The following is a 17,030-nucleotide window of genomic DNA, read 5'->3' as shown; positions in this document are numbered from 1 at the left end:
TCCATCGTCATCGAAGTAAAATAAAAGATCGGACGATAGAAAGCGCAACGGAAAGGAGCAACGAATACGAGGAAAAATTTGTGGGGAAAAGTTGGGAAAAATCGGGAAGTTCGAAGGAAGAGACACGTGTGAAACTTTTGCACATCGCTTCTTTATTGCCATCGAAACAGAATAAAAGGTTACTGACACTAAAGAATACAACGAAAACGACAACGACGGAGATGACTATATTAAAAATACGAAAAAGATATGAATGAGAAGACACATGGAGGATTTGAAGTGTCGCTTCTTTATTATCACCGAAGTACAATAATCCCTCGGGATTAGAGCCATTCGTTTCCATCTGGATGACAGGTAGTCTTACATTAAAATATAGCGCAGAAAAGACGCGTGGCCGAGTCCAAGAATTCGCCTGGTTTCTCATCTCCGTTGCCTTTCCTCGAAAAGCGTCGCGACGACCTAATCGTATCCCTATCAGCCGAAGAGAGATGGCAGTATTGTCACGTCACGCACCACTCATACAACGAACAGACAACGACGATAACGTTTTTCATTGTTCGCTTACTCGAAGTAACATCGATAAATTCACCTTGGCAACAGCTAATCGGTAGACATCGAGCGGGTGTATCGTCGAAAACCGGAAGTCGATATCTTCGAAACGATTATGCACCTTTAGGTTCGAAATTATTTCCCCTTTCGACGACAAACTATCGTGCTTTTGGCTTTTCGGGATCAGTCGTGTTACGCGCTACGCTTCTGCGCGAACATTTCGCGGACGTTGCGGAAGCCGGCATCCGAAGGCACAACGCGATTGATGCCGAAAAACCAGAAGGATAACGTCCATCAACCATCGTGAAAGCTTAAAATCTAAAGAAAATGTTATTTTTCTCGTCTTATTTCGTCTTTCCCCTTATTTAATTATTGTTTCGCTACTTTCTTTCATTATCGTTCTCACTCTTCCAGATGTTGTTACAAGGTCCTTCTTAGGAGATTTAGAAATACGAGCTTCGTTACGTCTTCTCTCGACTTCGGATAGAACGTCGAAGAGCAGAAGGAGAAACAAAAAAGGAAAGAAACCGCGATATAACGTTAATTTGAAGAAAAGGAACGGTGAAAAGAACGTGGAAGAATAAATAGAAAAATTGGTAACGTTTATAAGCACGACAAGTTACAACGAATTATCGAAAACTAATAAGAGCATGCGCTTGCAGAATCGATATACATTTGATGGTTACACTGTTGTATTTCTGGATTAAAGACTTACATCGAGTTTAGCTTAAATTACAAAAATACACAAAGGCACTTGATAAGAATCCCCTTTCTTTTTTTAACCTCTCTCGCTCTTTTATTTCGCGAAGGTTCTTGTTCAAGTCACGATTCCATAGAACTCCGTCTTTCTGGTTTATCTTCTCTTGTTTTAATTAATTCAACAACAGCAGCAACGACGACGCAAACCGATGGCAAACGATAATGTATACCTTGGCTGGTTTCGCAATTGATAAATCAAATGGTCGATGACGACGTGTCGTTAACTCGTCATCTTCGTTTGAGCGAACAAAGGAACGATTCTTACTTAAAGTTACAAGATGTTCGTTTCTTTTGAATCTTACGTCCTGTTACTTTTATATTCTTTCACTCTTCTGGCTTTTGGTTCGATTTTAACAGTGCTGTAAGAAGATAGTCTTGCGATCTGTGAGTCGAAAAACGTATCTCTACGAAAGAATTTTTTAACAAAGAAATTACTTCGACTCCCCTATTAAATCACAATTTTTGTCGATTTTAACATCCCTCTTATCGTAATTATATTTAACAGTTCGTTTCACGTTATACGTAGTTGCATATTATTCGTATTTCATTTATCTTTCATATTGTTTTGATTCAACGAGCCGCAAAAATTTGCATCCTATTGCTACCTATTTTGCGATAGAATTCACAATTTAATATTGTCCTCGATTTTCAGTAGTTCCAGCCATTGTAGTAAAATAATTTTATTTTGATCGCACAATTCGAATTGTTCTAAATTGGCCAGAAATCTGTCAGAGCGATCTTGCATTTAATTTGCAATTATTAAATCACTATTAGAATTTATTTTCCATTTTTGATCATTCAGCTTTGATAACGGAGTTTCTCAACTTCCTCTACTAAAATCGAGATTTATTCATCCGTTTTAAATTTAATTATGTATCATGCTCCCCAAACCGTTTCCCTTCTTTCGTTGGCTTAACGGCCGATCTTCCATAAACTTGGTAACGCTTTCTGCTTTAAGTCTGAACCAAAATCTTATCGTCTTATCGAACTACTTCGAAACGCTAATTCTTCTGACATATAATCTCTATGCACACTTCATAATACCAAAACTTGCAACAAGATTCTTTTTCAATTCGATATCCCATTTGCAAACGCCGTTTAACAGCACTTTGGAAAATATAATACCGTTCTCTATGATTTTTATCCTCCTTTCGATTTTATACGTTTTCGTGCGCTTTTCTTTCGAATGGATGCCTTTAGCTCAGCTAGCGTAAGCTGTTAATCGTAATGGTTCTTATTCCTTCTTTTTTTTCTTTCTTTTCTGTGCTTCTTTATCCTACAGTCCAGTAACTTGGCCCCTGAGACGGATATACCGCGCGAACTATACTTGTTACAACACTGCTTCGTTTTAAATATATGCACAGGATACTTCGGGAAAACGGTTCAAGAATATACAAATTTACAGTTTACAAAGAATTCTACGAACAAGAATTCTGATAACAGTTAACATAGCTGATGAATCCAACGTAGAGGCAAAGCTAATAGATCGAAATATCAAATTGAAATGACTTTTTTTGTCCGAAGAACGTCAGAATGAAGGATGAAAGAATGAAGAGTTATAGAGAAGTAAATAAAAATATTTCGTCACTTTATTACAACCGGCGTTTTGTAAAAAAATATCGTACATGAAATAAAAGATAATAATAAGTAATCGTACATAAATAGAAGTGACAAATATCAAAGACGAACAACAGTTTGTTATTACAACTCTGAAACACTTTGTTTAGAAAATGACACATACAATCAATTGAATATTCTTGAACCATCTTTCCCCAACACCCTGTATATACATATACACGAGTATGTATATATATATATATATATATATATATTTATATATAATTCGGTTATACATAGGCATAGAGATCGCAGAAAATAGACAGTGGGCCGTGTAGACGTGTAAATACGTATGTGTGTGCGTGTATGTGTGTATGTATACGTGTACCTACGTATGGTCTTCTTTATTTTTCGTATTTGCTTTCAAAGTGTCCCAAAAATGAATATTCTCCATGGTACCCGTCCTTTTAAGGAAAACACGCAATACAGCAACACGTCGATCATTTAACGATACATCTACATAAAACTAACGTGGACTTATATTCATCGTACATTAGGAATTTATAAATATATACATATATATTTATATATGCATATAAGTATGTATGTATGTATATTTATAATAATATAACACACGTATCTCGCTGCTGTTCGTCATTCTTCTATTTTTCTCTTTCGTTCATTCTTTTGTTCCCTATCTTTCTTTTTCTCTGTGTTAGGTAGGTACACAGAATTGTTTATCGTTAAACTTATCGTATATACAACTCGGATTAAAAAGATTAAATTGGTCTTATTGTACAGTAACGACGTAACATTATTGGCCGCTAATTCATGCCATGGTCCGATTTTTTAAATTCCTTCGTACCCGTCCTGAAATCGATTTGAACTACTTTGTTTTCCCTTTTTTGATCGTTTCTTCTTTATCAGGAGTGTTCGCCGAGTTTCACCAAGATTCGTCCTTTCGATTAACCCTTTGGGTCTGTCGAGTTCTTTCTTTCGACTAGGTTCTCCTTCGTTTTAATTCTCTGTCTCTCAGCTCTCTGCTGATAGTCTCTTCGATAATGGAATCGTTTATAGAAATAAAGTTTTGATATACCGCGGGAAAGCTCGAGAATCAAACACGAACGATACAGATTCTCACTTTTCAATTATTAATGCAAATTATAATTTTCACTGCATCATAAATTATTCTGATCGTATCGAGATTTATAAACGCTAGAGTTACCAACGATTAAAGCATAAAACTCGCAACAAAGGAATTGAAGTGAAATTATGTATATGAAGAAATACATAATGCAAACGATACAGTAAACAGGAAATTATTCAAATCTCCAAAAATGCACCGTAAATACATCGTAAATTAATTGTAAAATACATACATTCTTATGAAATATCGCTATAAAATTATCGCGAAAAATTATGAATTAAAATCATTTTGACCACTGCGGTAGTTCTAGCGTTAAATATTGAAAGATTCGAATATATATTTTATAAAAGAACCAAACGATCAAAGGATTAATCAAGCCCTCTGTACGTGTGTGTATGTGTGTGTGTGTGTGTGTGTGAATCATTTACAATTTATTTTTCATGTATAGACTACGAACCAACACAGACGATGATAACGACTTAACAAACTTATCATTATCGAAATTACGGTAGGTATCGAGCGGATCCTCGACGGAAGTTCTTAAGAGCTAACATTAATTAAAATTAATCGTTCGAAAAAGAAACAGTGGTCACATTCGTTTTAATTAATTGGCACTTTGATCGCACCCCAATCTTTCCAGGTTCTACTCTGGCTGTTGGAATGACCAATTTCGTCCCACGATTGTTTCTCTTTCAGGTTAATAAAATGACACGTTTAAAGATAATTTTATCGCGGTTCCTGGTCTTTATAATTTATCGTGTCGCCGTTAATTCTAGAACACAAACACATGTGACTTTTGCCATTGAGAGATCTTTCATCTGTTACAAATAAAATATTTAATCTTGAATTATTAAGTAAATAAGATATCGAAGTGTCGATGAAAAGTAAAATATAATATTATGCTATCGAAATAAAAATCTGGAGAGAATTGTACATTTTATAGACGTTTATGTTACTCGGATATCTTTAATAACGTTTGTATTCTAGGATTAGTGCTTATTGTAATATGTCATTCTATTATACGTGGAATTATATTTCGCTGTTATATTATTATATTCGTTGACTTCTTTGCAACTCGAGTAGCATTTCTTAACAAGTTCACATTCGATAAACTATTTGTCGTCTTCTATTTAATTTGACTGTTTCTCGAAAAGACGTTAAAAAAGAGTAAAAGAAGGAGAAACCTAAGGTGGAAAATTCGATGGATTCCGTGCCTCGAATATCCAAGATTCCAAAAATCAGAAGCCAAATCAGCTGGAGTGCTCAGAAACCAAATTGGCCATTCCAAGCGGAACCACGCTCGAACGAAATACAATCTCACCCGATTACTAGTCTCACGAATTCCAGTCAGAATTCCGTAGCACCGTTCAAGGTTTCTAGCTTGTTCTGCTTAACCGAGCAAAAGTAAAATCTCTAACGTGTACGACTAAGCAGGTAGGCAGCACTGGTATCGGTTATTCTATGGTCCCACATAGAATTTTCAAACGTACAAGGACGATGACTCGTTATAAGAAGAAATTACAGAGATAATTTTATTTGCAGTTAGGTTGATTAATTCGATATAAAGGAGAATATAAAGTCGCGATGGAGCAACAACAGTAACCGATATCACTTAAAATATCGTTATTTATTTGGTGATTATTCTACATTAAACTAATTAGACGTGTATACGCTGAATATTATAAAAAAAAGTTTACAGATTATTTCCAATAATTTATTCGCTTCGAATGTAAAATAAACAGTCTCGTTAGTTTCGAAACAAACAACGTACAATTTACCGATCGATGGGCGAAGATATTTTACAGATGACGATGTTATTCGTTTTATAATTATTCCGCGTTAATTAAACAGGTTAAGATATGTATAACCTGCGTACCACAAAAAGTCTCACGGATCCTAGTAGTTTACCGTTTATCGAAATTGCAAATCTCAAATATAAAGTAAGCAGTTTTTAAAACAAACCACGTACAAATGACTGATCGACGGATGAATCTTACAGATACTCTTATTTGATAATCTCTGCGTTAAACCGAGTAGCAAAAAGATGCACAGATTTTAGTAATTTATATTCCTTTATAAAAATTACAGAAACTACGCTGTATATGATAATTACTCCGCATCGAACCAAATACTGCGAAACGATTAAAAAATTATAACGGTTCGTGCCTTTTTATCTACCAATTTCAAACACAGAGTAAATAACTTTGTTACTCTTAAAACGATCAGCTAATCGACAGACGAAGATCCCTCTATGTCATGCTGACTTTGACTTCTCTCAGAGACTTCACTATTGCTCGGCCGAACAGTATGATCTTCCGGAAGTATCGTATCATGCAGGGGTGGCGTAATCGCGCCGAACAGCACCGCCCTTACAATCTACCGTCAGGTACGGCCGGGGAAAGAAAATTCACCCGCTCGCCTATTAGAGCACGTGAAGATTCTCGCAATTCTTGAACTTGCTGTCCTCTTTACCAAACAGCCAGGTTAGCATCTGTCTGGCCTTCATGCTGGCTCGTACCACGCCTCTAGACTTATACCAGTGGCCGCTGCCCTCGCTAGCCCCGTTTCCGGTACGGTTCTCCGCGTTCCCCTGCACGTTCTTCAGTCGTATCTGATTCAGAATCCCGACCAGCAGGTGGTCCACGTTGTGGTTGATCCCGACCGAGACCTCGATGAACTTCACCCGATAGGTGCACGCCATGCACTTGCCATCTGCAATGGCAGCACGCGTCGGATTAGAGAAGGGAAGCGTATATTTAAACATCGAGTTGCCAAGGGCGCGTGTAGGACAGTGGAAAATAACACGGTTGGTCAGTATATGGTGTTATCCTGGGTAAGAATATGAAAAGGGGGATCAGAAGAACTTTTCTTTTGATTATCAGGAGCACAATATCTTCTGGTTGATTTGTTCGGCATGCAGGAAAAGAAAAAGTAGACGTAGGATAGAAAATTTCGCTTGGTATTTACGTTGCATTTATTTGGTCTTTTTCGTCGTGTTATTTTCGTTCTTCCCTTTTTCTTTTTTTTTTTTTCGTTAGATTTTTGGGAGTCCCAAATTGTTTCAATTATTAAGAGCGCAGTACGTTATGGTTGGTCTATTCCGGAAGCAGGAAGAGAAAAATGTTGATACAGGATTGAAATTTTTACTTGGTACTCGGATTGATTCTTTCAGCTTGGACTTTTCGAATTTTTAATTCTTTTAATTATCAAAGGTAAAACATCTTTTGGGCGATTTGCTCGATGCCCAGAAAGAGAAGGGGGTCGATACGCAGCTCAGATTTCTAGTTGTTATTTAGATTGATTTTATGTCTTCCTTTACGTTGGATTTTTAGGATTTTGAACGTGCTATTTGCGAAAGAGAAAATATAATATTTATCGAACTATCGTTTTATTCTGCGTCGTTATATATTATGTACTACGCACGAGAAATATAATATCTTCTATTTATACGCCTCACTTGGTTTGTCGAGAATGCAGGACGGAAAAGGGTTGTATAAGATTGAGATTTGAAATTGGAGTTTAAAGTGGTTTCATTCTCTCTCGAATCGGATTTTTCGGATATTGGATATGTCAATTTATAAGAAAGGAAATTTAATTATGTTTAAACGTAGTGGAAAAGCGCGGATTAATTGTATATTAGCGTCAAATATTAAACGTCAAAGCAATGTGTAAATGTTTCCGTAGCTTCGTAATTGACTTTTCAGTTACTCCGATAATAAAATCTGTATATCCATCGTGTAAACAAATCGGGAATCACAGCATTTAATAATCGCGCCTGTCGTACTGCGATAAATACAATTCATAGTTCGATCATACGCAGTTCAATACCACTCGCGATTTTCTCGCGCGCTTTGCGCCTTTCGATACGCAAACTATTTTTGAAATATCTCCGCTAAAAGACCGTTTTCTCGACAAAAACTGTTCCAAATATTGTTTTTAAATTGTTTTAAATATTACACCAACGATCGATACCTTTATACGCGTGTATATACCAACCTTGTGAAGAAACCACTCTAGATCGGACCAGATCCACTTTATTTCCAACTAGTATAGCCGACTTTCCTCGGAGGAAATCCTGGTCGTGGAGACGTTCTAGGTACTCTTCTGCTCTCTGAAAGGACGCTTTATCGATCACAGAATACATGATGACAAAGGCATCCGGATGTATATTCTCCAATTCCGTCTGTACGAAACAAAAATACGAACGTACTACTTAGAATAATAATAATATTAATACAACACGTATTTAAATTAGATTATTCAAAATGGATCAACGTACAAGTGGACTATATCAATTACGCTCTGATGGAAGATTCATGCGACGATTGATATAATTTTCATCATACTGTACAATATTTCATTTTCCTACGGCAGACACCGATCTTGAGAAACTGGTAAGTCTCGTTAATTTAATATCACTGATACCGAGATTCGTTAATCTGCTAAGCAAGTCGTCCGTTCGTCAGAAACTTCTATAATCGCGAAATTGTTATATGATTTTATTTTTGAACTTGCGACGCTTTCGCCCGTACGTGCTTATCTACCACATGACGCTATCAAGTCTACGAGAAATAAGCAAACAGACCCGCGTTTCTCCGCTAACCATGTTCTCGTAGATGCATAGTAGCAACTCCGCTAATAAATAATTTTCCCACTCCATCGTTCTCAACCATTCGCAAAGATCCTTTCCCTTCCACTTAACACACTATTCAAGCATACAAATCGGCATTATTCCAGGACATCGTAAACCTTGTAAAGCATCGCCTGAAAGAAGTCGAAAGGGGGAGCCGATCGAATAACGCAGCTCTCTCAAAGGATGGACGCTAAGCGTCTTTTGTAAAGCGCCCTCCAGCTAACACGCGGAACTCGAAAGCGGTTGCTCACCTTCGGGTTCGCGACGTTCAGGAATCTCAGTTCGCTCTCCTCGCCGTTCAGCATGACGAAAACGGATTGCTCGCTGGGTACGTCTGAAACAAAGAGGGGAAAAAGAAGATGAACGACGTGGCGCTACACAAAGCAGCTCAAAGAGCGTCGCTGAAAGAGGGGGGGGGGGCGCATGAAGGAAAAAAGAGGTATTATCGAGGAAGAGGGATGGAAAGATGGGAAGAGGAGGAGCTACAGATCCCTTTGATTTGCTGCCTCATTTATTTTTCCTTGGACCATCCCCTTTATTCGTCCGCGGCAAGGACGAGATATCGAGGAAAGGGGAGAAATGAGAAGGAAATCGCGCGGCGGAAAGGAAAATAATCGAATGGAACCGCTGTAAATAAACGAACGGAGACGCGCTAGCTAAGCGTGATCCCGCCACTCTAAATGCGTCCACGCGTCCGCTCGTCGACCACCATCGCCAAACGTCCGCCGCTTCCGGGAATCGCATCGATGCTGTGGTCCGATGATTTCAGCTGGTCGAGCGATTGTTGGTTTTGTGGTGAGATTTCAATAGTTTGGTAGCGGGAGTTAAATGTTTGTCAATCTTTCACAGAGAAAGAAAACAACGAAGAGAAGAAATAGGAAAATAAACGGGGAAAAGAAATCGCAACGGGCTACGACAGTTAAAGCGATAGGTCGGAGGAATGAATTTTTTACGTCTTCCCGAAGATCTTTCCACTTCCTCCGAGAACTATTTTCGAGATGGTTTATTTATTTCTTCCTTATTGCGAACAGGATAAATTTCCAATCGTGTGGAAAAAAGATAGAAATCCCTATCGAGCTGTTCAAAAATACGCGATAGATAATATTACGTGTTACAAAGTTTTACACCGATCGAAATAAATAGTCATTTTTTGAAACGAGAAACGTCGCTCGCGAAATGTTTACACACAGAATTTGTACGTTTCGACGGAGACGCGATTCAGAAGGTCGGAGTTGCTTAATGTACTAGGAAATCGGATGAAAGGAACACGTAAATCTCAGCGACCTTAAGGGAGTGAGGTATCGATTGGTTATAGAAAGCGATGAATGTTTGGTCTATGTTCGATAATATTAGATTCTACTAACGTTGAAACGGTAATAAAGGTAGTAATAAAGCGAAATAAAGAAAAATCAACTTTAACGCACACGATGTCCTTTCCTTGTGATAAAATGAGTAAAATTGCACGATCCCCTATAATACGTCGCACCATATCTATTCTAATTAACTTTTACCTAGATTCGAGCCAATGTAGCTCAAAAATAAATTGATCAAAATAGCGAAATATTTCTTACAAAAAAAAAAAAAAAACAAATTACGCTTTGCAAACCGATTCTCTTCCAGCAACCGCAACATGGAAATTTCATAATAGGAAATTTCACCTCGAGTCGTCTGTTCACGAATACGTACAGCTCCCAAGCAATTCTTTGATAAAGCCTCTTGCTTCGTTCCGCGGCCGTTTTACAAAAACCTCTTTCCGTCAGACCTCAATTTCCATAATTAAGATAATGGCAAAAGCTTTTCAAGAGAAACACCGTAGAAGTGGAAGAAGAAGTTCCACGTCGTAAACTGATAACAGACGTTCAGTGTATGTATACAAAGGGACGAAGAAAGGCGGTGACGAAGGAGGCAAACAGAAACGAAGAAAAAGAAAGGCGCGAGAAAGAAGAGGAGGTCAGACGATGAACAGACGCGGAGGCTGTATGATGTACGTTTATAGCAGCGGACCGGTGCAAAATTAACCGACGCTATTTCTGCCCGCCTGTTCCTGTACTTTTCTTTTTTACACCTTCCTGGAAACCGACGTACCCGTTTCGCTTTCCTCGCGCGTTTCCTCGCGTCCCGCGATTTTCCATCGCTTTCCGTGCTTTCTAGCGATGGACTGAAATACGTCGCAAGTAGTTTGGCCGACTAGATTAGTACTGTATTTCGAAAAAAAAGAAGCATTGTTTTCAAGTAGATTTCAACTTAAACGCGATAGATTCTAAGTCTATAAATACTTTGAGAAACGAAGGAAGTAATCCTAAGTAGAATCGAGCCCTTTTCAAATAAGTTTGGAACTTTACGAGAATCTTACTGGAAATTCCCTTAAAACCACGTTCCTTGGCTATCGTTGAAATTCACTATTTCAACAAAGATAGTAATATTCGATAAATAGCAATTTTTAACTCTATGCCAACGATCGACTATATCCATCTTGCTTTTCCGACTCTCATGAGTCGATTGGTATAATTGTAAGAGTATCGTCATTCTAGTATCAAAGTACTTGTAAGTAGACTGTCGAAACTTTCACGTACTCGTTCTAAGGCTGGAAAACAGTTGGCGAAGATCGAACGCTTCGCAAGTACGATGAATTAACGATTATACATTATGGCTAGGCTAACTTTTATCGACGTAACTGAAGAAAATGAATCTACGTAAAAGTTCATCCCTTCCATTAAATATAACATTTTTTAAATCTTCGAATATTACGTACGTTCTGTACAGCTGTATCGTAGCTCTAAATTTGACGATAGAAGCATAAAAATCTCCAGTTTAGTTGCGAGTAGCATTTCAGCCTTATAAGGTAAACCTCGGGTATTGCATTTGATTCGAATTTACAAAAACGTATTGAACTTAATCCCATCGCTAGTGCTCTTCTCCTTCCATCTTTTGTTTTACTACGAGCAGACGCAGTCTTCCCAACACGGTTTCGTCGCGTCTTGACCTCGATCCCGATTTCAAAATTATCGCGTAAAACTCGACATCGGCCCCAATTTTTGCTTTCTGTCGGTTACTTTATTTTATGTTCGTTTGATTCCAGGTTCTACGGGTGTAGGAGGATATTATACGCAAAGTTTACTGGCTCGAGAAGCTGTTGGATAATAGACGTTCCGGTGCAACGTAACGTGTATCTTTTGAAAGATGCGTGTAATCCTTATTCCACTTCGAGACTCGTTTCATATTCTTATTTACGCGTGGTTGGCGAAGGAGAATTTTGTGAGATAAGAGAAGGGAGACCCGTGATTATGTTCTGGTAACAATTAAAGTTTCAAGAAGTTTGCGAGTTTGTTGGTTTACGAGTTCCACTGATTGTATTTAATTAAAAACTTTGTTGCAGGATGTGGGACGCATAAGACAATTTTTGTACGAGTAGTTGTTTCGTTTAGAGAAACGATTATTACTAAAAATATCTGCTGCGGGATTAACTTAGCAAATTTTTAATTTTTACCGCTGGAATATAAATAGTAAGAAATTAAAAAATCTTCATAAACAAATCTTTTAATTTATGTTGCAAAGATACGTGAACTTTTTGTTTACAGCATCCAAGGTACAATATGTTCTCTTTATAAGGCAGGCTTTACTTTTCGTTCCAATAAACGTGATTAAAAAATTTCATTAAGCTTTCCATAGTAGAATATTTCCTTTTTAACATGACACATCTCCTCGTCCCTTGTATCCTCAAAGTTTCATGAATCCCATTATTTTCCTTTAAAAGCGGAGATAAAACATCGATGATGTACATAACGGTGTTAAGCTGATTATGAAAAATATCTCGGGGAAAATTGAAAACGAGAAAATATTTAATGCCGAAGGCAACGTTCCTCGTATATCGAACCTCTCGTCCCATTTTTCTGAGGGGGCTGAAATGCAATAAGGAAGCAAGTTCTGGCGACTAAGTCGCGACGAAGTGGAGTACACCTTAAAGTTTCTTGACAACACGAAACTTTTGTAATGTAGTTATGCGTAGCGTACCCAATGGAAGTGGTAAAAAATATTTGGTAAACTCGACATCAAGCGTCATAAAGTTTTTCGAAAAATATTCAAACGTTTTATCTCATGGGAAAATCCAATCTTGTACCCTTCGTGTAAAAACACTGTAGAAGTACTTCAGACTTTTAGAAATGCCTCCTTTATAGAGATATTATAGAAATTGTTTTGTGCGCAGAAATTCTTTCCGCAAAAGTTGTTCTCTTCCTTCTTGCACCATTTCTCCTTGATTTTTGATCGAGAGGAAACAACAGGAAATTATGGAAATTTTTGAAAACAAAGCCCGTTTGTATATTCCTCGACCTGTAATTAAATACTGTAGTTTCATCTAGAAACACTGCTAACGGAACGCAATCTGGCTAGCGTCGTTTCGAGTATCCTGCACTGCGAATATTAAAGAGATTAGAGCGGTGGAAGAGCGCGCGTCAAATTTGCATTTAGAAAGACAGGGTTGTACCAGAAATTTCGCCGCCCAAAGTATGCAATTACGTTGGTCGCAAAAGTGACGATAAGGCGCGAAATAAAAGTAAGTCGTAACACTAATCGCCATTATTTTCGGCATTAAGAAGTAAAAAAGTTTTCGACGTAATCGAACGATATACAGCGAACAAATATCTAAAAATTATAAATCCGTCAATCCTGAAAAAGTATATTTTTTAATCTCCATGTTGTAGAATTTGAAAGCAATAATCTATACGGTACAAAGAATAATAATTACTATTATTATTTTGTTTAAAACGACAAGTCCATTTCCACTTTATCCTTAATGATATTTGGGACGATTTTAAATTTCGAAACGTATTCATTTGCTCGCTTATCGGATCTTTGCAAATCTAAATTGCAAATTTAAATCACTTTATCTACGAAGAACTGAATAAAAAAATGTATGTCGTATACAAGAACGAAAGAATCGTCGATCATATATTATTAATCTATCGAAATATTCTACTCATAGTCATCTCATGTAAAAAAGTTTGACAATTGAAATTATGGATTTCTACTCTCTGTAACACGTTTGGCGAACATTTCTACCAATTGTTCACTGACGTTTTCAATTCAATCCATAAATCGCGAAAGAAACAAAATTATGAACCTGGCGTTATATTGCCAATCTATTACAGTATCGAGTATAACATACGCAAATTATAGACTCGAGCTGTTCGTAAGTTTCCGGTGAATTTTCACGTTCGTTTAAAATCTAATATAAATTACTAATTTTTGATCGATATAAAGATATTCGTGAATCAAGCACCTGTTAAATTCATACATTTCAACTATACATACCTCTGTATCGATGAAAGAAAGAAATCAAACTCTGTATCGTGATAAATCTTCACCCAAAATAACGCTGTTTACGTAACCCATAAATTAATGTAAAGAGTCTAACAACGTACATTGATTCGTCATAGCTATATCCACGCTTTGTTCTCGATATACCGCACATATTGCATAACACTAGACCAGGACACAATACGACGGGATCCAGTTACCGTAACCGTATGTAAATCGAATTCAAACTTGTGCAACGCGCAACGACAATAAGATGACAATGTCTCGGGAACGATGTTATATCCCGAATGTACGTTAGACAAGGAGAAATTGTATTCGTGGTCGACCCAAGTTTGTCGTGTGAGCAAACAAGAAGTTTGTCCTATTATATTGAAAATTAGAAAGGCACGATACGTAAGGGTGTTTCTCGCGTATGAAACGTGGGCGGTGAACTTAGAACAGGAAGAAGGTTATGAGGAATATGACGTCAAAAGCTAGAGCAATCTGTTCGAGTTCTATATTTGCAAGTGATATGCTTGGTGGAAATCAAATTGAAGAAACAAATGTAGGTAGGAAACGTGCGTGTAATTTTATTTCTTGAATTAGACTCGACTTTTTAAGTGTATTGCGTTTTGCCGTTTCTGCGGAGAAGCTTCGAACGCCGCTACGAAAGATGCTAAAAACGTTTTTTTTTTTTTTTACGATTTAAAGTTGTTTATTGAGCCCAAGAATGCAGTTTTAGGTACATATTCGCAATAAACGGCGAATTTTTGTAATGATATGTTAGGCAAAGGTACCGATACGCGGCGGTACGACGTAGCCATGCTGTATTATGTGTCGGCGCTTTACATTTTTCGTTGTATAATACAATTTTTGGGTTTAAGCCGCTGGGGAGCGGAGCTTTTTTATGTATTTTTTTTATTTTTTTCTGTCCTGAAAACTTGGTTGATGCTAAAAACGTTTGATCGGTGGTTGTGATTCTTCGAAGGATAATACACGTAGCACGATAAACGAAGATTCATAGGTGTCGAATCACAAAATGCAGAATGTAAACTCTCCGTTCACAATTTTACCATATCGCGTCAAACGAGGTACTCGGATTACTTGTCGTTTATGAAATTTATCGTAAAACTGTTGTTTCATCGTCAAACTTATTACTGTAATACCACGAAATACACCGATCGATAATTTCTAACGTTTCGTTAATAATATAAGTATCAGTGGAACTATGAATGATTACCGTCAATTATTATTACTGTAGAAATTGCGCAAGGGATTTCCGCTGGTTGTGAAAATTACCACAAACGAGAAACGAATTAACTTTGAGTCGCATATTTATCGTTTAAAAGAGCTTGGTCGATGATATAGGAACGAGCAAATTAGAAGCTATTTTATAAGACGCGGGTACAATGGCCAGAAGGTGGAAATCCTCGTAAACGTAAACATTGCGAGGGAGAAATTCCAAAAACAGTGGAGTCGTCGCGAAGAACGAGAACGTTCAGTCGCTAAGTGGATCGCGAAGGTTAATGACACCGTGGTCTTATTAAAAGCGTCGTATTTAAAGCGTCGTATTAACGATTCCGTCGAGAACCTCGCCAGAGATTCGTGCATGATTTCATGCTGTTTATTCTGTCGTGTATACGTGTCTGTGTGCGTGTGTATAATTTGTATACATTAGCGAACGAGTGGTGGTGTGCCGAAAACTAAACCGAAGACGTTCGTATGAAAAGGGTGATTGTATAGAAGCGATGCAAATCATGATTCACTTTTCGTATTTTTCTTATGAGCAATTTTTTATTATATATCTATCGTATTTATATGGAATCGCGTCTACGGAAAAGGATTTATAAATAAATCTAGAAACATATATTTTTCTACTTAATAACCCTCTCTTGAAAAAGGTTTGTAATTAAGAAATAAGTCGAGGTTCGTTCGTTTGAACATTTTTCCTTTTTTCTTTCGCAGCTGCAAAAGCTTGGTCCAATTTATTTCGATTTATTTGAAACGTAGACTCTGTAATTACGCGATTAATATACGTATTTACGTACATACTAATTTATTATTAATTTCGCTGTGTCAGTTACACCAGTTAATGTTAATGACGATGGTTAAGACCGGATAATCTACAGAAACGTTTTACCGGCGTTCTCGCAAATTTCTACAAAAACAAAATACACCGCTAAACTATATTAAAGAAGAAATTTTAATGCAACGTTTGTAACCATCCTTTACATTTCTCTATTGCGTAATCTAATTGTATTTTGTAATACAGGAAATCGCATTCGGTCGATAAAACGCTTATCGCTTACCGATTTAATTTCAAATGACGTTATTACAAAGTTCACTGCGCGATGTACAATTTCCACCGTACAATCTATTAAAGCGTGATATCGAATTAAATATTTCCATTATTTGTTCCATTTATCGTGAAACTTCGTTCATTAAAATATACTTTGAGAAGCGAGCTACTGTTACCTACGCATCGTAAGTTCGAACGACCTACGCTTTACGATCGCGATCAAATTTTATCGAGTTAAGAATTTTGACGACATATTTTCGAATTAAGGCTCTAATTTATTGGTATCGTGAACACTCTACCGAGCAAAATTAGAATTTATTACTCGAAACTCTAATACCAATTTAAAAACTCGTTTTAGTCGTCCCTGAACAGCTTCAGTTTCGAGGGGAAATTCAAAAGGTGGAGCTTAACATCGAGCCTAAACTGATCCAGACCGAAGCCGACTCTGGTCGAAGTCCCGCAAAGTTTATTGCATTTCCAAATACCAAATTCGAGACCAGTTGCGCGGTATCTCTTTCGTATAAGATCAGCGATCGATCAGGGGCCTCAAAAGGACTCTCGTTAATGTCCACCAAAAGCGAACTCTCGGCAAATATCAAAGCTCGTCAATACGGTCAGTTAGGAATAATCAGCGATATTAGTAAGGTCAGTTCCAATTTCAAAGAGTTAAAGTCATTGAAATTCCGCGACGATGATATTACGAATCTTTTGTTTTGACGGTAATAGAACTATTCTCCTTTGCTCCGTTTTTGGGGAATTTAAAAACTCTCAAACACAACGAAGTGTATTTT

At 37.3% G+C, this 17,030-nt stretch overlaps 1 protein-coding gene across 3 annotated transcripts in view; it reads right to left on the bottom strand.

Annotated features, from left to right (window-relative positions):
* Positions 1-17,030, bottom strand: part of LOC126865048 (GTP-binding protein RAD) — a 126,951-nt gene that overhangs the window by 45,896 nt on the left and 64,025 nt on the right. For 2 of the 3 annotated variants that reach the window (XM_050617243.1, XM_050617152.1), the window contains exons 5-7: positions 8,897-8,979; positions 8,009-8,195; positions 269-6,724 (exon numbers count right to left, since the gene is read on the bottom strand). In XM_050617243.1, the coding sequence (XP_050473200.1) occupies positions 6,435-6,724; positions 8,009-8,195; positions 8,897-8,979 (560 nt within the window). In that variant the 3' untranslated portion in view covers positions 269-6,434. Of the gene's footprint in view, positions 1-268; positions 6,725-8,008; positions 8,196-8,896; positions 8,980-17,030 lie in introns of those variants that run through there. The other variant, XM_050617324.1, reaches the window with a different exon arrangement.

Source organism: Bombus huntii, chromosome 1 (assembly GCF_024542735.1).
Source record: "Bombus huntii isolate Logan2020A chromosome 1, iyBomHunt1.1, whole genome shotgun sequence".
Lineage (NCBI taxonomy): Eukaryota > Metazoa > Arthropoda > Insecta > Hymenoptera > Apidae > Bombus > Bombus huntii.
The sequence above is the reverse complement of the archived record's forward strand: the minus strand, read 5'-3'. Positions and strand labels throughout refer to the sequence as shown.